The sequence below is a fragment of the Hylobates moloch genome, unplaced genomic scaffold, assembly GCF_009828535.3.
Source record: "Hylobates moloch isolate HMO894 unplaced genomic scaffold, HMol_V3 SCAFFOLD_15, whole genome shotgun sequence".
Taxonomy (NCBI): Eukaryota; Metazoa; Chordata; class Mammalia; order Primates; family Hylobatidae; genus Hylobates; species Hylobates moloch.
In genome coordinates, this window is record NW_026652290.1 from 81,756,803 (window position 1) to 81,780,531 (window position 23,729).

The window sequence follows — 23,729 nt, forward strand, 5'->3', positions numbered from 1 at the left end:
TACTATGCAGCAGTTGAAAATGGAGTAAATCGGTATGAACCCACATGCAAAGGCATCCGTGATATATTGTTAACTGAAAAAAGCAGGTCAGAACAGAACATCTGGAATGATTCCACTGTCAGCTATAGTAAGTTATTATTATTCTCTGTAACTCTGTAATTTGTTTAAGTCTAGAAAGCTCCATGTTATGACTTACTGCCTATAGGGCCTCTGCTGCCTACAGGGGCCTGGCAAGGAGCATAAATGCATGAACTGGCAGGACGTGCAGTCAGAGTAGGATGGACTGGCAGGGAGCAGACAGTCATGTACTATCCAGCCAATGGTTGTGATTCCTGACCTTGCCAGGTTTCCCTGGCCAGCATTCATGGATCAAGACTCAGGAGCAGTAGCTCTGAATTTAGTAGTCTTGAGTAGTCTTGAGTTTCAGTAGTCTTGAGTTTCAGCCCCAAGACAGCCTTTTCTGGCCCTCTAGCAAGGGCAGTAGTAGTGACCCCTATCAATATCACTTTGGGTCCTCTTCAGCAAGTGCTGGGTGAACCTGGAGCTTTTAGTTGATGGCAGTTTCACTGCCCCTCTCCCCTTGACATGGTGAAATGGGCTCCATCATGTCACTCTGAAACTGACAGCAATTGACATTAAGATTTTTTTTAACACCATAGAACTTACGGACTGTGTTTCATTTTGGCCTGGTTCCTTAGTGCTCCAGGAGGTTCACTTTCCACCACAGAACCTCCAGAATCTTGAGGAGGCTTCACACAGGCCAAGTTACCCACAGTCCCAATGTGAGCCCTGTGTAGAGTTACTCTTTTTAGTCCTTCTAACCTTTTTGGCAGGGGGAAGGGGCCAAAACAGCCTCAGCTGTACTGGAGGAGAACAGCTGGAAATAAACAGCCAGTGGACGAGAAAACTTGAGGGTTGATATCCTCCAGTTGCCAAGTTCTATCCTACTTAGCAAAGTCTCTGTGCTGCTTCACTCTTCATTTCTAAAAGTGACCTTCCACTTGATTTCCCCCTGGCCCTCAGTGTAAATATTGGCCTGGTCATTGAGGTCGTCCAAAGAATGATTTGGTCTCTTGAGTAAGGTTGCCAGATTTAGCAAATAAAAATACAGGACACCCAGTTAAATGAATTTCAGATAAATAACAAATAATTTTTTTTTTATTTTTATTTATTTATTTTTTTTTTTTGAGACGGAGTTTCACTCTTGTTGCCTGGGCTGGAATGCAATGGCACGATCTCGGCTCACCACAACCTCCGCCTCCCAGGCTCAAGCGATTCTCCCACCTCAGCCTCCCGAGTAGCTGGGATTACAGGGGCCCACCACCACAGCTGGCTAATTTTGTATTTTTAGTAGAGACGGGGTTTCTCTATGTTGGTCAGGCTGGTCTCGAACTCCCAACCTCAGGTGATCCACCCACCTCAGCCTCCCAAAGTGCTGGGATTACAGGCCTGAGCCACCGCACCTGGCCAACAAATAATATTTTTTTAGTATAAGTATGCCCCATGCTATATTTGGGAATACTTATACTAAAAGGTTATTTATTGTTTACCTGAAATTCAGACCTACTCAGTGTCTCGTATTTAATCCTGTAAGCCTGCTCCATGGGCCGCCGGGGCTCTCCCTTTCTAAGGGAGGCACCTGAAAGTGTGAGGATCAAGAGCAGTAGGAGGTGTCAGTAATAACTCTAATAAGACTGTCCAGGGCATGACACGTCACCTCAGCCCCAGAGCCTACTGAACCCCCAACTCCTGCTTTTCTGTACCTCCCCTTCCTCCCACTGGCTTCTCTGCTTCTGAGCTGCCTGCCTCTGGACTTTCTCTCTTTCAGTCTGTGACTTTCCGCTACCCTCAGCTCTCCTCTTTTTTCCTCATTTTGCTCTCACTGATCCGTAACATGTAATTAAAGTTTACATATTTGAGTGTTGGTTGTAATTACTAAATAAGGTTTTATGTTGCTTGCTGTAATTTAAATAGCAGGGGGATTTAACTTTTTGTGTGTGTTTCATTTTGCTTTTATTGATAGGTGGCCTTAAGTTCATTTTTAGCCATGTGAATCACTGACCTTCACCTTGAGCTGAGAGAAAGGCCTTCCATATCTGGAATGAACTCATGCACATCTTCCTAGGACAGATGCCAACGGAGGAAGTGGGGAGTGGGATAGATTGAGGTGGTGGAGTGAAGGGAGACGTCACTAGGTTGACCCATTCAAAAGAGAAGGAGACTCAGAAGCCTCCTGTGCTGCCCCAAAGCCCAGCCTTTTGGAATTGGGCCCCGCTGGCCCGGGAGAAGCCCCTTCTCTCCTCTTAATGATTGATTGCCTGACTCCTTTCCAGTGAGAAGCAGCCTGTCATAGGGAGGCGCAGGGTTTGGGGTTAGAGACAAGCGCCCCAGGGGCCCTGTGCCTTCCCTCTCTGCCTCTCCCAGTGGGAGCAGACATTTGAAGGAAACTCCACTCTGGCCCTTCCCGAAACAGGTAGTCTGGACAACTTTCTGACGTCCCCCTGTGTTAGAAGCTTCTGGTTTCTAGTTGCTGCCTTCAAGGACTCTGATGTCTGTTTTCTCTCCCATTCTCTCTGTCTGCCTTTGTTTTTCCATCCCCCATCTCCACCCACCAACAGAGACCTCTACCCATCTACCAGATGGGAGGCGTTTTCCCATCTGGGAAGAAAACTTTGAAGGACAGTTGCCATCTTGGAGAGAGAATACTGATCTGGGAATCAGGGAATCCTCTCTATCCTGAACTATTTGGCTCTACTCTCTTGGCTTCAGTTTCTGTATAAAATGAAGGTGATTTTGTTTGTATTAAAATATGAATAAAAATGAATGTTGGCCAGGTGTAGTGGCTTGCACCTATAATCCCAGCATTTGGGGAGGCTGAGGTAGAAGGATCACTTGAGCCCAGGAGGTCATGACCAGCCTAGGCAACGTAGTGAGATTTCATCTGTACAAAAAATAAGAAAATTAGCTGGGCTTGATGGTACACATCTGTGGTCCCAGCTACTCAAGAGTCTGAGGGAGGAGGATCACTTGAGCCTGGGAGGTTGAGACCAGCCTGGGCAACATAACATACTCTGTCTGTATGAAAAAAAAAATTTTTTTTTTTTCCAATTAGCCAGGAATGGTAGCATGCGCCTGTGGTTCCAGCTACTTCGGAGGCTGAGGTAGGAGGATCACTTGAGCCCACTAGGAGGTCGAGGCTGCAGTGAGCCATGATCATGCCCCTGCACTTCAGCCTGTATAACAGACTCAAAAAAATAAATAAATACAATGTCAAAAAGTGAGCAAGGTTCTATCCCCAATCCAAATGCTAACTGGTTTTAAAAAAAAAAAAAAGTAGAAGAGAGACAAGGTCTCACTGTGCTGCTCAGGCTGGTCTCAAACTCCTGTGCTCAAGTGATAACTCCCATCTTGGCCTCCCAAAGTGCTGGGATTACAGGCATGAGCCACTGCACCTAGACGTAAGCGGGGTTTTTTTTTTTTAATGCTGGAAAACTGGAAACTTGCTGTTTGTTAGAGAAGCCTTTTCTTCACCAAGTTAAGAGGACCTTACCACTTCATTTTGGGTGGAGTATTTTTATTCCTTCTATCTTGGATTCATGAACATCCAGGTGTTCTTTCTTACCTCTTCTTACAGGCAGGGGAGAATTTAAAAGAGCCTGAAAGAATAGTTATGTGCCCCTTGACATTTCAGCAAATGTTTCAGTAGAAAGGAGACTGGCTCTTTCAGTAGTTCACCTAATGGTCTGTGACTGAGCTGAGGTGTCTTCTTGACCCTGTAAAGGAGGCAGCTACATGAGTTTGAGGGCTACACGTGTCAAATGGCTGTAGTTGCCCAAAGAATTTTGGATTAGATCTCTCACCTTTGATGGGAATGAAATAACAAAGCCTCACCCACCCAGGGCCTGTTGCCTTTTGCTGAGCAAAGTCCTGTCAGCCGTTTAGTACAGACAGAGGCTTCACCCCAGCTGGAAACCCAATAATGAGTGAGGCCTAAAAATCTGAGCTTCCCGGAGTGTGTGGGAAACCAAATATCAGAGGCCACAGCATTCCCTGACACCAATACTTGGATGGAGCTTGTGCATTCCCTTGGTTACAGCCATTTGGGGCTCCAAAAGGCAGGAGAGGTTTAGCCAGAGCCTCCTCTCAGCAGTTCTGGGGGGCCTAATCCCTTGTCACCTTGAAGTCCTATTTAATCCTTCACCTTCACAGCAGTGAAAAACAATGAAAGTCAGCCACACCCATAGAAATTCATGTCAGGGAAAGAAGGCAGGAACAGGATCAAAGCCTCTTGTAACCCAAGAATTCCTCAGCAGCTCCAGTCCCTTAATAATTATGGTTTGGAGATTTGCCAGAAAGCAAAACTACTTAGCATGCCATATTTAACAATGAACAGTTTTCTGTGTTCATAATAGTCACTGTGCAGAGCAAATAGGCACCTTGAACAAAGAGTAGGATATTTATATGTGTATATAAAATAACCCGTACCTACCTTAAACCTAAATATGTTTTCAGAGAAGAATGTGGCACGTCCCTCTGCTCTCGTACTTGCTTTATGAGTAAGTTGGAGAAAAGGTACATACTCTGCCCCCATCCCCACCTCCCCAGGTTTTTAAAACAGAAATATTTGTTTAACCCAGAATTTCCCAAACTTATTAAATAGTTAACACTCTTTAGTATCCAGCTGGAGTAAAGCTGCTTTGGTTGGTTTTGAAGTTGGGAGTGTTTTATGTTGTTTTAAATATCTACTAACATTCCAAAAAGCCAGTGTCCCCAGAAAAACTTTTTGGGAAGTGATGACCAAAGAGTGCAGGAAACAAGGATGTAGACCAGTGGGAGGACCAAGAAAACAAGTCCCAAGCCCTGAGGGGAGATGAACAAGTTTGCTGGAGGCCCAGGTCTCTGCATCAGGTTTAAGGAACCTTGGATCCAGGTTCTCCATGTCAGTGTGTGTTCAGTTAGACTTTATCCAACAAACATTTGTCATTGGGGGAAATTAGAGAAGAATGGCTGCTTGGAGGAAAGTTCATTACAGCCAAACCTTAAAGGATGGGCAGAATTTCAAGAGGAAAAGATGAGAAAGATGGAGAACATTCCAGAAAGACATGGGTGGCAGAGTATGAGGCCTGCTCAGGAAAGGAATGTTAGTGTGGTACAAGCGTCGAGTGCGTGAGTAGGGTGGGATGAGATGAAGCGGGATGACACAAAGGACCTTTGGATCAAATAGGATTCTTTCAGATGCAAGTGACAGAATGTCCAATGCAGCCCACTTCAGCATAAAGGAGGCATATTGGATCATGTAACTGAGAATTCCAAGGCTAAGACTGGCTTAAGACATGACATAATTCAAGGACTCAAACAGTGTCCCAAGGACCTCGTTTCTTGCCATTTCTCCCTTCTGCTCCTAGGTTGGTTCTGTTTTCGATCAGCTCATACTTTTCTTGGAGTTTAAGATGGCTACAGCAGCTCTAGCCTTTACATCTTCATTTATTCAAGTCCTGTGTCAGTACAATCCCTTTGCATTTTATTGGCTCTAGTTGGGGTCCAGGCCTATCCCTGATCTAATCTCAGGGGCCAGATGCCAATCAGGGCATCATATTCCTGGCCTCTGAGATTAGTTCAGGGATAGGCCTGGAACCTATCTGGAGCAGGTACCCATGCCTGGAGTTGAGGGTAGGGTTAGCCCCACCCAAACCACATGGACTAAAAGGTGTGGAGGGGCTGGGTCTCTGGAGGGAGACTAGGGACAGCTATCCAAAGGAGGGCGAATGGAAGGTGGGCAGCAAAAACAACAGATGTCTGCTAAAACATCTTTGCTAGGCCAAAGAATCTGGATATCATTTACATCAGAGAACCAGTAAGGATTTTTGAGCAAATAAGCAGCGTGATCAGAGCTACACATTAACATTAATTCAGCTACAGTTTAATAGCTGCCATGTACTTGGCACATGGTAGGTACTTAACATAATTACATATTGAATGAGTGAATGCAAAAAGAGAGATGGGTAGCTTGGGAGAGGAGAGAGAAATTAAAGGTGGGCAGCATTTTTAGGCCATCGTAGCAGTTTGGAAGGGGAGCTAGCAAAGGGAATAACGAAGACCCATCAAGAAGACCAAGAGGTACCATTGTCATGAAACCCACATAAGGAAAAACTATCAAGAGGGCAGGTTTGGTCATCCACGCCAAACACTGTTGAAAGGTCAGGTTAAGGACGATAAGGATTGAGAAAATGTCATGAGTGAGAGTTGAGAGAGAAGATTCAGTAGTGGGAGGTTAGAGCCACCTTTAAGGAGTTTAGAAGTAAGTAGGAGGTAGGCAAAGGGCCCAAGTGTTGACCACTCTGCTGCATCATCTGTCTTCTTATCCTCCCCAATTCAAACTCAGCAAAAAAGGTGCTCCTTCCCCTGCACACATCCTACACACAGCACCTTATACGTCCCCCATGACCTCTATCCAGCCACGATTCCCTTTCCTCCCAGGCGTCTTCAGGTTCTCCTTCTCTACCTCCAGTGGCTCCTTCTCATACAAATATTTTTTTTTCCAGTGGAAAATAACTTTTATTGAGACCCCACCAACTGCAAAATCTGTTCCTGACATTAAGCTCCTTCTTCCTTTGCAATTCGGTCTTTCTTGAGTGGTCCCATGAATGTTTTCTTCTCCTCCATGGTCTGGAAGCGGCCATGGCCAAACTTGGAGGTGGTGTCAAGGAACTTAAGGTCAATCTTCTCCAGAGCCCACCGCTTCGTCTGCACCAGCAAGGACTTGCGGAGGGTGAGCACCCACTTCTTGGTTCCCACCACACAGCCTTTCAGCATGACAAAGTCATTGGTCACTTCACCATAGTGGACAAAGCCACCCAGAGGGTTGATGCTCTTGTCAGACAGGTCATAGTCAGTGGAGGCATTGTTCTTGATCAGCTTGCCATCCTTGATAAGGTAGCCCTGGCCAATCTTATAGATCTTCTTGTTGATCTCAGTGCGGTGATGGTAGCCTTTCTGCCCAGCGCATGCCACAGAGAAGGCTACACGAGCAGGATGCCATGCCCCAATACAGGCTACCTTGCGCAGGCCTCAGTGGGTCTTGCAGGGGAGCTTCTTGGTTACCAACGACTGGTGACCCCTTTATAGCCTTTGCCCTTGGTCACCCCCATGACGTCGATCATCTCATCCTGTCCAAACACTTGGTTCACAGGTACCTGCTGCTCGAGCCTCTCGCGGGCCCAGTCCAGCTTCTCGGCCACGGTGCCTCCGTTCACCTGGATCTCCATCAGGTGGGCCTTCTTCTGGCCCAGAGGAAGCAGGCGCATCTGGGTGTGGGCAATGACACGGATGACTTGGCAATACTTCTTGATGCTGCTGAAGTCCTTCTCCAGCTGCTTCTTGCCATCCTCATCCTGCCATTTCTTGCAGTACTTGGTAAAGGCCTTCTTCTTAGATTTATGCCAATTCTTATAGAAACGCCTCTTGCATTCATCACTGATGTGCTCAGCGAAGACAGTCTTGAAGGTCCGGAGGCCCCGAGGGGTTTCCACGTAGCCCACAATGCCCACAGACACCATGGGTGGCATCTCCACAATGGTCACAGCCTCCACCACCTCTTTCTTGTTCACCTTGGATCCTGGCCTGTCGACTTCCCGCACAATGTGAGTCGTTGCCAGCCTTGTATCCCAAGATGGCTGTGAGGTGGACCGGCTTGGACGGGTCATCCTTAGGGAAGCTCTTCCCCTTCCCACAATGCCTGCTGCTGCGCTTCCGAGGCAGGAAGCCGAGGGACCCATGTCTGGGAGCGGAGAACTTTCTGTGAGACATCACGCCATCAAATCTCGCCGGTAGAGAGCTCATACAAATATTTACATCATTCCCCTGCCCTAAAACCACATCTTCTAGACCCTGATCTGTCTTCAAGCCAATGTTTCAAAAGAGTCATTAGAGAAGCTTTGACTTTGAGGGGGACGGAAGTTTGAGCTTATGCTGAATGTCCTTGTAGAAGTCAAGATTATCAAGAATGTCAAGTCAAGAAGTCAAGAATGAGTGGTTAGGGAGTAAGATGGAGAGACAGGGAAAAGATTGGAACAGTTTATATAGAGGATCAGTTAGGAGTCACCAGAATAGGAAGAAAAGAATTACCAGGGGACATGGAGAGTCCAGCTGAGATTAAACAGCATGAATTTATAGACAGCTTCATCAGCAGACTGCCGCTACTCAGCTGGAATTGGTGACTCAAAGTAGAACAGTAGATTGGGTTTGGGGAGAGGTGGCTAGGGAGCATTGTTGAGCCTGGTGGCAGATCAGATTGTCAAGGGCATTGGGGACTAGGAAGATCATCACAGGTCTGGGGAATCCTGGATAATGTAGAATAATAGCCTGGGAGAGAGGGCAAGGTCAAGGATGTGGTGAGGATTGGGGGGCGTGGGTAGTTTCAGTGGAAAAGGTAGAAGGTTAAACAGTCGTATTAGGAATATTAAAGAGGCCATATGATGTGGGAGCCATAGTGTGTAGACTATGTGGCTTAAATCCCAAATCCTAAACTGTGTCTCTGTGTTATACCCCATTATAAAATGGGGCTCATAAAACCTACTTTAAAAGGTCATCATAATTAATATATATGAAGTACGTATGATAGTGCCTTGCACATAAGTACCCACTAAACGTTCGCAATGATACTGATGTTCATTTCAAAGTGATGATAAAACTTAGAATTTGAGATCTGGAGTTGAAACAGTTCTAAATAATGACAAGTTCTCAGATGTCATCATGCTTAATTGGGAGTAGAGTAAAATCAGAGATGGGGAGTATTTGAACTGAAGAGGTTGAAGAATGGTGAAAGCAAATACTGGGAGGGACATCTTTATGGATGTGGAAGTCCCAGATGGGGTGGCCATGACGCAGTCATTGAAGAAGGCCAGGTCTCTAGCCAACAAGAATGGGGAGGTGGTTAGTATGGACTTCAAAAGAGAGATTGTGGGGGGTGGCAGGGGGATTATCTAGGAGTGGCAGCAGAAGTGTGCTGTTCCGTCCAAGTCAGAGACTCAGGGACAGAAGGAACAGCCCCGACTGGAAAGTCAGGAGAATGGTAGCTTCTGCCGGGAGGAGGAAGAAACATGGAATAGATGACATATACGGCGAATTTGTTCACAATACAACAGATTTTAATTGAGGGGAACTATTTTTTCATAAGAGCTTTTGAGAAAAACTATTCCCTGAACATGGGGACACATCTGAAAAAGGCATGAGGATAGGGGAGGAGGTAGGAGGTTTTGGAGTAGATTTCTAAGAAAAGCCAACAGAGGGAGGCCCTGTTTCCTCACCATGATTGTAAGGTGCATGACATGAGACAAGCCGGCTCAGGCCTGTGGGCTGGTGCTGGGCATGCCCCAGCTGGACACAGCTCCCTGTGGCCCTGCCACATCTCCCACTCAGGAGCACACAGTCCCACAGTACCTTAGATTGCTGTATTTCCCAGACCGGTGTTTCGCACTCTGACAGAGACAGGAAGCAGACCAGGTGAGCTGGGATTGGGGGCTTCTGCTTTTAGAGAGCAGAGAGCAACAAATGGGTTTAAAGGAGAGGAAACAGGACACCAGCAGGCTTCAAGGTTGCCTTCTATTCCAAGAGTGCTGCTCTGTAATGTATTTAGACATTTTTTCCACATGATGTCAGGGTGTAGCCTCCCTTAAAAGCCTTCATGAAAAAGCACAACTATAAAACAGACTCAGGCAGTGAAATGGAAACCAGACGAGTGGGTCTGTGTAATTTAGGTAAAGAGATTTCTCTTTGCAGCTTTGTGATCTGATCTGATCTCTGCTCTCTGCATAAAATTGTGTGTCACAGGATCCACTTACATTTGAGTCTTACCATGCAGGTGATTTCAGATGTGAAACGTCTTAGTTTATTACCAGAAAGCGAGGGTTCCCTTCTTGGTGGCTGTGTAGACCACCCCTCTCAGGCTGCAACCTTTCCAGTCTTCTTGTCCTTGTGTGAGCCCAGACACCAGCAAAAAGGGAAGGAGGCCTGACGCCTTTTCACTCTTGTTTTACCTCTGTTCACCTTCGTCTCTCCACCCCTCACCTCCCTTCTTAGGATTAGTCTTTGGAGAATGCATCCTGGGGAGAAATACTCATTGAAGAGGCTCAATCCCTTTAAAGCAAATGGGCCCACTTTCCTGCCCATTCCCTTTGCTTTAACACCTCAGGGGCACAGAATTGAATTACCCATTGTCCTTTGTTCTTGACACACTCTCCTGCTCCATCCGCATGAGGGTTCTTTTATTTTATTTTATTTTACTGTATTTTATTTTATTTTATTTTTATAGAGAAAGGGTCTCACTATGGTGCCCAGGCTGGCCTCAAACTCCTGGGTTTAAAGATCCTCCGACCGGCCGGGCGCGGTGGCTGACGCTTGTAATCCCAGCACTTTGGGAGGCCGAGGCGGGTGGATCCCGAGGTCAGGAGATCGAGACCACGGTGAAACCCCGTCTCTACTAAAAATACAAAAAAAAAATTAGCCGGGCGTGGTGGCGGGCGCCTGTAGTCCCAGCTACTCGGAGAGGCTGAGGCAGGAGAATGGCGTGAACGCGGGAGGCGGAGCTTGCAGTGAGCCGAGATTGCGCCACTGCACTCCAGCCTGGGTGACAGAGCGAGACTCCGTCTCAAAAAAAAAAAAAAAAAAGAAAAAAAAGATCCTCCGACCTTGGCCTCCCAAAGTGCTGGGATTGCAAGTGTGAGCCACCACGCCCAGCCCCTTTCTTTTTTCATGTTTATATATTATTGAGATGAAATAAACATAAAATTAATCATTTTAAAGTATACAGTTCCAGTAGCGTTTAGTACTTTTACAATAGTGTGCAGTCATTACCACTATCAAGTTCCAGAACAGTTTTTATCACTCCCCTAAAAACCCTGTACCCATTAAATAGTCCCCCCATCCCCTGGCCCCTGGCAACTACCAGTCTGCTTTCTGTCTCCGTGACTTTTCCTATTAAGTTGTTTCATATAAATGGATTTATATATGACCTTTTGTGCTTGGCTATTTTCATTAGACATAATGTTTACAAGGTTCATCCATGCTGTAGCATGAATCAGCACTTTTAATTCTTTTTATGGCTGAGTAATGGTCCATTGTATGGATCTACCACATTTTATTTATCCATTCATCCATTAATGGATAGACGTTTGTGTTGTTTCCACCTCTTGGCTACTGTGAATAGTGCTGCATGAACATTCATGTATAAGCTTTTATTTGGGTACCTGCTTTCAGTTCTCTTGGGTATGTACCTAGGAGTGGAATTGTGGGTCACATGGTAATTCTTTGACTTATTGAGGAACTGGAGGTCCTTTCTTGATGGACATCCTCCCCAGGTCTGCTCTGACAAGGAATAGCAGGCATGTTCCAACCTATCCGCACCTCCCAAGGCACTGAGAATTGGCACAATGTCATCATTCTGTTAGATCTGGAAATAAACTGAAGAAAAAAAGAGTATGGTCACCACAGAGATGCTGGTAATCGGAAGAAAGACAGCTTGGATGGGGGTGGGAAGGGGATGGGGTACTGAGAAGATTCAGGGTCACTTGAAAAGATTTGACTAAGGCCCAGGAAGAACTTAAGAGAAAGGGACTCAGCCACCCAGAATGAAGGAAATTGTAAGCCTAAAATACCCATGGCTGGTACAGCCAATCCACTAGTGATGACGGAGGGATATAAGAGAGCTGTGAACTTACTTTTTCCTGCAACAAGGGGGCAGGGAAGCCACGTAGAAAGAGTCTTTAATGTTAAGGATGTAGGACATTTGGGCCTTGTGGGAGCACTGAAGGCTTTTAGACTGAGACATAATCAGATCAGAGTTGTCTTAGACAGGTCACCCTGACCACAGGGAAGGGGAAAGTCTGGAGTCTAGACAAGACTGGAAGCAAGGAGCCTGCTTAGAAGGCTACCGTCATTGGCCAGCCACAAAGATTCACACCTGTAACCCCACATTTTGGGAGGCCAAGGTGGGAGCGGTGCTTGAGCCCAGGAGTTCAAGACCAGCCTGGACAACATGGCAAAAACCCTGTCTCTACAAAAAATGCAAAATTAGCTGGGTGTAGTGGCGTGTGCCTGTAGTGCCAGTTACTCAGGAGGCTGAGGTGGGAAGATCACTTGAGCCCAGGAGATTGAGGCTGCAGTGAGCCATGATTGTACCACTGCACTCCGCCCAGCCTGAGCAACATAGTTAGATCCCATCTCAAAAAAAAAAGAAGGCTACCATCATTCTGAGGGGAAGGGTGGTGAGGATGGACCAAGGAAGTGGCAGTGGGGATAGAGAGGAGACAAGTTTGAGAGGTGTTTAAAAAGGGGCACAATTGTCAGGGCAGGTTACTGTGGATACAGAGGTGAAGGCAGAACATGAGATGCTGTGGAGAAGAAAGAGTAAACCAGGAAGTGGCAGAGGAGGGGGAGCCTCAGAGCTCCAGAGAGCTCCAGAGCACTGCACACACTGCCGAGAGAGCGCAGTCAGACTGGGCGTGAGGCTGAGAGTGTGGGGACAGGAAGCCTGTGGAGGCGGCCCAGGCCGCTCCTTCTGAGTGAGGGCTAAATATAGAGGAGATTTGCCTCCTTTTTCTTCCTTCAGGTACAGAACTTTCAAAACGGATTCCGCGTGTTTTGATTTCAACATTTTGACCTGGAGGACACTGTGACTCTATGTAAATGCAAATTTCTAATCTGAATTATATGAACATTAATTCATTTCATCAAGAAATTATTTTCCATCGTACCTCCTACAATCCAGTTTAATTCCTTAATCAATTTTCTGTACTGAGCGAGCGTGGTGGCTCACGCCTATAATCCCAGCACTTTGGGAGGCTTAGGCGGGCAGATGATCTGAGGTCAGGAGTTCAAGACCAGCCTGGGCAACATGGCAAAACCCCGTCTGTACTGAAAATGCAAAAAAATTAGCCAGGCATGGTGGTGCACGCCTGTAATCCCAGCTACTCAGGAAGCTGAAGTGGGAGAATCGCTTGAACCCGGGAGGCAGAGGTTGCACTGAACCAAGATTGTGCCACTGCACTACAGCCTGGGTGACAGAGCGAGACTCCGTCTCAAAATATATATATATTTCTGTACAGAGCAGTGAAGGCATTTCCTAAAGTTCTCCTTTATTTTCTTAAATATCAACTCTTTTTTTTGTTTGTTTTGTTTTGCTTTAATATAGGGTTTTGCTGTGACGCCCAGGCTGGAGTACAGCAGTGTGATCACAGCTTACTGCAGCCTTGAACTCTGAGGCTCAAGTAATCCTCCCACGTCAGCTTCCCAAGTAGCAGGGACCACAGGCATGTACCACCACATAATTTTCAAATTTTTTGTAGACACAGGTTCTCACCATGTTGCCCAGGCTGATCTTGAACTCCTGGACTCAGGTGATCCTACCACATCAGCTTCCCAAAATGTTGGGAATATAGGCATGAGCCACTATGCCCAGCCCTTTTTTTTTTTTTTTTTTGAGACGGAGTCTCACTCTGTCGCCAGGCTGGAGTGCAGTGGCATGATCTCGGCTCACTGCAGCCTCCGCCTCCTGGGTTCAAGCGATTCTCGTGCCTCAGCCTCCCGAGTAACTGGGATTACAGGCACCCGCCAACACTCCCGGCTGATTTTTTGTATTTTTAGTAGAGACGGGGTTTCACCATGTTGGCAACTCCTGACCTCAGGTGATCTCCCCACCTCAGCCTCCCAAAGTCCTGTGATTACAGGCGTGAGGCACCTTGCCCAGCCGTGCCCAGCCTTTAATAGTGATTTTATTTTTATTCAACAATTTTAGTCAGTAGGACTTTTCATGCCCAGTTTTAGAACTTGTAAGTTTTATTTTTTGTGTTTGTTTCCACCAAATCACAATTTCCCCCAGTCATTGTCTTGTCGTTATTTGCAGTTTTCAGTGTTACTAACAAAATTACTCCTGGGGTTGTTACTTTGAATTTTTTTCATGTGCTGCCATTTTCAGTGTAGTCTGATTATCTTCACTAGTAACATTCACTGCAAAGTAGAAAACAGCCTGCCTCTTCCTGGAGTCCCTCCTCCCAACTTCTCCACTGAAGACCTGGTGCTTAAAGGAAGGGAAGTTTTCTGGGCAGTGGACCCCTGGAGTCTCAAAACCCTTAAGACTCAAATGCTCCCCTTAGCAGGTAATTTCAATCCATCCCGCAACAGTTTGAGCGTTACTCCTTTTTAGTTGGCCCAAAACCCAGAGTCTCGCTGCCCTCTAAGCTTTGAATTGTTCTGTCTTCCTTGGCCTGTTCCTGAAAGGTTTTCTGTGGGCCTCTCCCTTCTCTTGCCTGCCCTCCAGGCTTCTCCACACTCAGCGTCAGCCTAGGGCCATGTCAGCGGTGATTTTCCATGCCTTTGGGAAATGTAGTCACTCCAGGGAGGCTGCTGGGGAGTGTTGGCCACAGGGGACAGATAGGAAAGGCCTTGAGAGCTCTGGGGAGTAAACTCCATTTCAAGATATAAAATTCCCAGAAACTTTGAAATCACAGGCATTTTCATTTTGAACACTGTTTATAAATCTTAAAATCGTGTTGTGAGTTTAAAAGTCCCTTATACCTTGATTTGGTCATTGCATTACCATAAACTGTGTTTGTTCCATTTAGAGCTGTAAAAGCCTAGGGGTGAGGTAGGGTGCCTATAGTAAGGGAACTTTCTGGATTCTGTTTTTTGTTTGTTTGTTTGTTTGTTTTGAGATGGAGTCTCACTCTGTCACCCAGGCTGGAGTGCAGTGGCGCAATCTCAGCTCACTGCAACCTCCACCTCCCGGGTTCAAGCGATTCTTCTGCCTCAGCCTCCCAAGTAGCTGGGACTACAGGCACCCACCACCGTGCCCGGCTACTTTTTATATTTTTAGTAGAGACAGGGTTTCACCATGTTGGCCAGGCTGGTCTTGAACTCCTGACCTCAAGTGATCCTCCTGCCTCAGCCTCCCAAAGTGCTGGGATTACAGGCGTGAGCCACTGCGTCCAGCCTCTGGATTCCGTATAAGACTGGGAGGTGGGTGCCTAGTAAGGGAACTTTCTGGATTCTGGATAAGGCTGGGAGGCGGGTGCCTAGTAAGGAGACTTTCTGGATTCTAGACAAAGCTGGGAGGTGGGCGCCTAGTAAGGAGACTTTCTGGATTCTAGATAAAGCTGGGAGGTGGGCGCCTAGTAAGGAGACTTTCTGGATTCTAGATAAGGCTGGGAGACGGGCGCCTAGTAAGGAGACTTTCTGGATTCTGGATAAAGCTGGGAAGTGGGCACCTAGTAAGGGAACGTTCTATATTCTGGATAAGGCTGGGAGGTGGGTGTCTCGTAAGGGAACTTTCTGGATTCTGGATAAGGCTGGGAGGTGGGTGCCTAGTAAAGGAACTTTCTGGATTCTGCATAAAGCTGGGAGGCGGTAATGTTAAAGTCCTCAGGAGAGAAACATTATCTTCTTGAGTTTTTCTGATTTTCAAATTCTAGTCTTCAGTTACACCTCAGGATCATCTGCACCACTACCACCCATATCCCACCAATGCGTTTTGGGAGCCAAGCAGTCCCCCCTGTCTTGAGCTCTGTGCTGTGTTTACAGTACCTTGACTGGGCACATTCTTCAAGGCTAGCACAGTGCCTTTTGCTCATGACAGCTCTGTTGAAATGAATCAGTCATTTGCTTTCTTCCTCTCTCCCACCTCAAGCCCTGAGTAAGCTCAGAGGGTTGAGGGTGGGAGTGGGAAACCAGGCAGGTGACAGTGAGGGCCAGTGAAGCTTCACAGAGAACTCAGAAGGAACCAGTAAGTCTTAGGAGCTCAGGCCAAGAAGAAATTTCTTATAAAAGAAAGAAGTTGCTGGTTGTGGTGGCTCATGCCTATAATCCCAGCACTTTGGGAGGCCAAGGCGGGTGGATCACCTGAGGTCAGGAGTTCAAGACCAGCCTGACCAATATGGTGAAACCCTGTCTCTACTAAAATTACAAAAATTAGCCAGGCGTGGTGGTATGTGCCTGTAGTCCCAGCTACTAGGAAGGCTGAGGCAGGAGAATCACTGGAACCCGCGAGGCAGAGGTTGCTGTGAGCCGAGATCACACCACTGCACTCCAGCCTGGGCGACAGAGCAAGACTCCGTCTCAAAAAAAAAAAAAGAAGAAAGAAAGAAGTTCCAGTAGTGAAATAAGCTGAGGAAAACTGAAGTGACTTCAAGGAAAGGAAAAAGAGAAGTTTCAAGATCCAGGCTGGTCAGTGAGGAATGTGGAATGTGTCCTCAGAGCTGGTGAACTCTGCCCAGGCAGAGGAGAGGAGGTTGATGGAAGGCAGACCTCAGGTTGCCCAGCACTTACCAGTCTGTGGAAGCCTCCCTCACTGACTCATGACACAGGGGTAGGGAGGAAAGAAGAGCAGGGGTAGGGAGGAAAGAAGAGGGGTGGGTGCTGCCATGTCCAGGAGGAGTGCCCTGGGGTGAGTGACCACGCAGATAGGAATGAAGTGCAAGGCACTTACCACCTGGGCAGAGTTGGAGGCGATCGAACCCTCTGGGAGGCTCTGCAGAGTGAAATCATCAAGGAGCAGGCAGAGGGAGGGACTCATCTGCTGTGGAGGGACTGGCTTTGCACTTTTCACAGGAAGGGCCTGACACAGTTCAGGCCCCAAAGGAATCGTCACCAAATGCAAGAATGCCAAATGCAGGCCACAATGGCTGGACAGGGCCCATTGCTTGCTCTGCTGTCCCTTCACACACCAGGGCCCCAAGGACTGGCCTTTATTACCTGCTCCAGAACAGCCATGAAGCCCACATGCACAGCCCATGGGTGCCGTACGCTTTCCTGCTGAGCTCCAGAGATTGCCACAGAAAACAGGAGTGAGGTGCACACAAAACTGGGTATAATGGAAGCACCCGGAAGGGCTGGAGGCTGGTGGGACAGCTCCAGGCTGTAAGCCCCCTGGAGAACCAGGTCTTTTTCACAGATGGTATTTTCTGAGAGCAATATTTGTTTGAATCCATTCCTTATTTGCTACTGTGGTTTGAAGTGAACAAATGCAAGTATTTTTCTAGGGTTTGAGCTGAGTGTACTGTTAACTGGCTATAATTTGTCAGTCCCTTTTTGGTGAAGTATGTCCCTATTGAATAAGAAGTGCACACTTTTATGAAATGCTTGTTTTCATTCATATTGGCTGTATCCATTTTTAAAATCAGGGGAAAAATTTTATTTACCCAGTGTTTTGAGGTGGGCCCACATTTTTAAAATCATAGTTATTTTAACTTTAAAAATAAAGATTTTTTGGAATGTATTGTTGATTAAAAATAATAATAAAGATTTTGAAATTATCTTTTCTTTTAAATGAAAACAAAGGATTTGCTAGGGTATTTCTGGTTTCATAATAGGTCACCAGGAAACATGTTTACATCAGGCAGTCATAGGTTTTAGGCATATAACACTTCTGTGGAGTTTGTATTCTTTGGGAGCTGGACCTGCAGGTATTCTGGGGAACCCAGGCCATTCGTTCCATTTGAAAATAGCTAAAGCATGAAGAAAAGGCAAATTCTTAGAATGTTAAAGAGTTTTCTCTCAAGTAGTTTTAAAATTTCAAATGATGGTGTTGTATCCCTTCCTTTCAGACCTGGAATCACATTTTCCCCTCAGGACAGAAAGGGCTCTGCGGCAGGCTGTGCCTGGGAGGGGGCTGCTTCTCACTTGTGGCCATCTCTCTGCCCAGGAGCTGGTGAGGAGGGGTGAACTAGGGGATGCCTTTCAGAAAAAAGGAGGTGAGGAGATGAGCCTCTCCGCACTGCCCCAAATAGAGACCAGCCTACTAGACTGAGCACTTGCAGAGACGTTCATGAAGGGACTGTTTGCGTTTGTGTGAGATTGGAGGCAGGCCCACAGCAGGGCTTCTCATCCTTGGCACTGTGGACATTGATTGGGGTGGTAGGGCTGTCATGAACACTGTAGGATGTTGAGTAGTATCTCTAGCCCCTACCTACTACATGCCAGTAGCACCACCAACTCTGACTGTGACAACCAAAAATGGCTTCAGACACAGGCAGATGTACCCTGGGAGCAATGTGCCCTCTGGCTGAGAACCATGGGTGAAGGGAAGCAGTCATGATGTTGAGGCATCTACAGACAAGAGCAGTAGGAAGCCCCTCCCACCTGTCTGGCTGAATGGGAGACCCCAGGGATAGCAGAAGTCAGGGAGGAGGGGCTGCCCGGCAGGTGCCCTAGCCATGGGGGATGCAGCCACTGCTAGAATCTTCGCAACTTTCTGGGGAGGGTGCAAGAAAGAAATACCGCCAACTCCTCTCACTTCTACCCTCCAGTATACCAGTGCTCCCTTCACATTAGGAGAAGCCAGCTAGAAGCCCGGTGGCAAGGACACCTGGGTAAGGCAGTCTATAGAGATCAGCATCCTGGGGCACTGGGCAGAGTGGAGGAGAAGGGCAGAGAATGGAAAATGGAAAATAATCAGTCTGTTCATCCATCCATCCATGTATTCAGTACTTATGAGCAGCTTAGCAAAGTGGTCAAGAATGTAGGTGCTGGGCCGGGCACAGTGGCTCACACCTGTAGTCCCGGCACTTTGGGAGGCCGAGGTAGGTGGATCGCTTGAGCTCATGAGTTCAAGACCAGCTTGGGCAATATGGTGAAACCCTGTCTCTACCAAAAATACAAACATTAGCCAAGCATGATGGTGTGCCTATAGTCCTAGCTACTTGGGGGAGGCTAAGATGGGAAGATGGCTTGACCTGGGAGATGGAGGTTGTAGTGAGCTGAGACCACACCACTGCACTCCAGCCTGGGTGGCAGAGCCAGACCTTGTCTCCACAGAAAGAAAAAAAAGAAAAAAGAATATAGGTGCTGGAGTGCTGGAGTCAGATAAGCCTGGATTTGTATCTGGCCCTACCACTTGCAACCTGTATCCTATATGATCTTGAACAAGTCGTTTATCTAAATCTCAGTCACCTTGAGTATAAAATGGCGACAATAATTCTATCTATCTACCTAGACCTTATTCTTGCAATCTTGGATTTTTCCCCAATGGGAAAATGCAAGTCACAAGTAAATTGCATAGTATAAGACCACAATCAAGTGCTAAGCAGGTGGTATGTGGGCAGTACCCAGTGTTGGTTTTATAGACAATCCTGGGAAAGGAAAGACACCGGGTTTCAGCCATGGAGTCCCCCCTCAGCATCTGTGAACACCTTGAGCACTGTGCAAATACAGCGGAGAAAAAGTCCCCAGTGGGCTGAGAAACACCACAGGATCTGCGTTGTGTCCTGAGGGACAGGCCGGCAGGCTAAGTGAAAAGGAGGAAGAAGGGACCCCAGAGCAGGGAATGGTGAGTGAATCAAAGCCAAGAGAGTTGGAGGGGGAAGGCCCAGATAGCAGTGTGGGGAGACCACTGAGAAGAGGTTTGGTTGAGGGACTCAGTGTTCTCTCCTGTAAAAGTAAGGGGAGGGCCTGGGGCCAGCTGCCTTCTTCAGTACTATTTCATAGGGGTCACCAACTCACATGTCCACAGAGACCACACAAGTGAGCACGCGTGTGAAAGGGGCGCGATTGGAGGCAGTAGGGCGGTCCCAGGCTGGAAGCATCCGCCTTCTGTAGGCGTGGCCACCGCTCTGCTCCAGCAGCCGCTGCCATCTTCTAATGCAGGCCTAGAGACACCACAGTCTGATTTTCCTAATTTTCAAAAGATGCTAGAAATTTGGATCTTTATGAGAATTGTCCTGATTTTTTTAAAATCCATGTGAGCTGTACTAAATAGTCCCTTTGCACCCCTGTCCAGACACTGCTGATAGGTCCAGACAGGGGTGCAAAGGGACTATTTAGTACAGTTTAGCTGACACAACTCAGCTTAGAACCCAAGTTGTGTGTGTTTGGATTCTGCCTCCGCATATACTTTCTTTTAAACAGTAGGCTCTAAGACTTAAAACAAAAAGGATGCCAGGCAAAGTGGCTCACACCAGTAATCCTAGCACTTTGGGAGGCCTAGGTGTGTGGATCACTTGAGCCCAGGAGTTTAAGACCAACCTGGGCCACATGGCAAAACCCGTCTCTACAAAAAATACAAAAATTAGGGGGACATGGTAGTTTGTGCCTGTAGTCTCAGCCACCTGGGAGGCTGAGGTGGGAGGACCACTTGAGCCTGGGAGGTCGCTGCAGTGAGCTGTGATTGCGCCACTGTGCCCTAGCCTGGGCGACAGAGTGAGAGAGACCCTGTCTCAAAAAAATAAACATAAAAAAAGGAGGAGGAGGAAGAGGGGTCCACCTGGGCTGGGTGAAGTCTGAGTCCCCCCCCAGACTTAATACCACGGTCAGGTAGGGAGTTGAGGGAAGGGATGGCTGTGGACGAGGGCACAGACAGGGCAGAGAGAGGGTGGGCCATAGTCCTGGCACTGCACACGGCCCTGGCACTTGGGCCAGTGCATGCTGGGACTAGGGCTGCCCTTGGGAGCTCTGGCCAGCACATTTGGTTCTTCTTTGATGAAATTTTTTAAATTTTCAGATAAAGAACAGAGACTATTAACCACAAACACCCATGTTCCCCGACTCAGACTTCCTCTGGATTCTTTGAAGCTGGGGAGATGATCACCCTCCATTCCTTAGGATACTGACCTTCCTCTGGGCCATTTGTCTCCAGTAGGGGTCAGCTGGGAGCTCTTAATTGGTGGTAAAGGTTGAAATGATGGCATTTGATAGCATGGCCATGAATGTACTCACAGAGTGCCCTACCTGGAATCCCAGCTCTGAGCCTGGGCTCCGATGGCCCTGGTGGGTGGAGAGCCCTTGCTAGTCTCAGAGTAGAGGGTAAGGGGAGGCAGGGGACAGAGAGGCTTCTGGCAGCCCCAGGAAATGTTGAGTGGCAGACTCAGCTGAACCGAGCTTGTTTTTCAGGACTACTTTAAAGTTCAGGCTCTTCCCCTGCTAAGGGGAAGTGAAGAAGACCATGGAGAAGACTAGAAATAATGAGGTTATCTGGAAACAGCCTCATGAAACCTGAATGTATTTTTGCTCAGAAAAAAGAAAGTGCAGTAACACTCACTCCATCAGACGCTGCCTTTGCTGCCCAGGCCGCCCCAGCCTGCCTGGCCTCACCTCCAGTCCTCCCTTCAGTAGGCAGCTTGTCTCCCTGCGGCCCAAGCTTGGGCTCCTCACTCCCTCACGGTTGTGTGTGTCCTCTCACCCCCGCTGCTTCGCCTGTCTGTGAAGCCTCCTCCCCCTTCCACATTTGTTTTTCCTTTCTGTCTTTTGATTACCCCTATTCATGATATAATTCGTCTGTGTCACACACCATCTTTGACTGTTTCCTCACACTTCGTGTGGGTCAGCTTGCCTCTGGCAACTCTTACTCTCTGAGTGGTTTTCTGGGTGGTTTTCCTCATGTTTCACACAGTGTCTTCCACACACAGGTGATCAATAAATACTTGTGGGTAGATAAAATATCCGATTGATGGGTGAATGGGTGAGTGGGTGGATGGGTGGTGAGTTGGTTGGATGGCAGGGCCACCCAACACCTTGGCCAGTCCCCTAAAGCTGAGGGATTTTTCAGATGCCTGAGGGAGGATTCTCCAGAGCTAGGGGCAGGGAGAATTCAACCCATTGCCATTTGCACAGCATTTACTATGCTGCTTGCCCTCTCTTGAGAAGGACTAGAAGGCAGACTGACCAATGTGGCCTTAGTCTAGAAGGCATCTCCCCCGTAATACTTTAAAATCAGACCATGGGCTTTTTAATCCGTGGTCTGAAATAGTTTTCAAGGTTGGCACCTGGAAAACATCTACTTTGACATCTTTCTTTCAATCAGTAGTTGAAAGCAACCTCAAAGCCTGTAACTTACCTATCTACCTGCCTAGAAATTAATAATCACTTCCCCTAGTGCAGGGAATCAGAGGCTGAGATTTGTAGTGGAGCCAGCACACTGTGTGAGGCCTGGGTCTTCACCTCCAGCCCTGCTGGGGGGTGGGGGATGGGGGTGGCGGCGCTCTTCATGGAGGCAGAGAAGAAGCACCAGGGAGTATCAGCACATAACAGGGTTTCTGATAGCTAGGCATCTGCCTTGGATGGGGAGCCCTGATGTGGCTGGGGCAGTAGCAAGATGAAGGCTATACTGCAGCAGCCCTGAAGCCTCTGGTTTGCTTCCCTCCTCTGCAATCCCAGTGAGTTATCCCTTCACAAGGATGGAAGGCACCAGATTAACCAATTCTAAATGCTGATCCATCGCATTTCCAACATGATTCCAAATGACCGCATGTTAATCCCACTTGTGTAGGCCTACCACAGACATGAATGTGTACCAGCAAACCCCACCCATTTGAAGCACTCCAGGAAGATTCTAGGGCATATTTCTTCTTGCCCTAGCAGTGTAGCCTGTGAGAGGAAGAGCCTCGGAGATCATTTATTCCCCACATTGACGTCTTCCTCCCACCAAGCCCCAGCTCCCACAGCTCTTGGCATGTGAACCACTCCACTGAGCACCTGATGTCCCCTGCTGTTGCCTGGGTGTTTGTCTGACCTTCCCACCTAGACCTCCTGCTTCTTCGTTCCCTTTTGTGGCTGATTACTATTCCATTGTATGAATTTATAACCACATTTTATTTATCCATTTATTAGCTGATGGACATTTGGGTTATTTCCACATCTCGGCTCTTATGAACAAGGCTGCTATTAACGTTTATGTACAAGTTTTTGTGTGGATGTGTCTTTTTCTCTGTCTTAGATACACTCCTAGGAGTGCAGTTATTGGGTCATAGGTTTAATCTTTTGAGGAGAACTGCAAGACTGTTTTCCAAAGTGGCTACACCATTTTACACTCCCACTAAAAATGTACGAGGGTTCCAATTTCTCCACATCTTTGCCACAACTTAACTTTTTTTTTTATTATAGTCATCCTAGTGGGTGTGAAGTGGAATATGACTGGGGTTTTGTTTTGCATTTTCCTGATGGTTAATGATGCTAAGCATCTTTTCATGTGTTTATTATTACTGAGTGTTAAGAGTTCTTTATGTAGTTTAGATACAGTCCCTTGTCAGAGATAGGATTTGTTCATATTTTCTCCCTTTCTGTGAATTATCCTTTAACTTTCTTTTTGGTGTTACTTTGAAGCACGAAAGTTTTCCATTTTAACAAAGCCCAGTCTTCCTTCTCTCCCTTCCTCCCTGCCCGCCTTCCTTCTTTCCTTTTTTTTTTTTTTTTTTTTGTGTGTGTGATGGAATCTTGCTCTGTCACCCAGGCTGGAGTGCAGTGGTGTGATCTTGGCTCACTGCAACCTCCACCTCCTGGGTTCAAGCAACTCTCCTGCCTCAGCCTCCCAAGTAGCTGGGGCTACAGGTGTTCACCACCATACCTAGCTAATTTTTGTATTTTTAGTAGAGACAGGGTTTCACCATGTTGGGTCAGGCTGGTCTCGAACTCCTGACCTCAGGTGATCCACCCACCTTGGCCTCCCAAAGTGCTGGGATTACAGGCATGAGCCACAGCACCCAGCCTAACAAAGCCCAGTTTCTCTAATGTTGCTTGTCTTTTTGATGTCATATCTAAGAAATAGTTGCCTAATTCAAAGTCATACAGATTTACTTCTATGTTTTCTTCTGTAAGTTTTCTAAGGCCAAGGCCGAGTGTGGTGGCTCACGCCTGTAATCCCAGCACTTTGGGAGGCCAAGGCGGGTGGATCACAAGGTCAGGAGTTCAAGACCAGCCTGGCCAAGATGGTGAAACCCCGTCTCTACTAAAAATATAAAAAATTTAGCCAGGCA

At 47.3% G+C, this 23,729-nt stretch overlaps 2 protein-coding genes across 5 annotated transcripts in view; one reads left to right on the plus strand and one right to left on the minus strand.

Annotated features, from left to right (window-relative positions):
* The window catches only part of THADA (THADA armadillo repeat containing), a 359,204-nt gene that overhangs the window by 328,780 nt on the left and 6,695 nt on the right, over positions 1–23,729 (plus strand). The window lies entirely within an intron of this gene.
* On the minus strand, positions 6,548–7,835 carry LOC116483616 (large ribosomal subunit protein uL3-like). The gene is given in 3 exon segments (XM_058428961.1): positions 6,548–7,100; positions 7,103–7,649; positions 7,651–7,835. Coding segments are annotated over 3 exon segments (1,209 nt in total). The 5' UTR covers positions 7,807–7,835; the 3' UTR covers positions 6,548–6,594.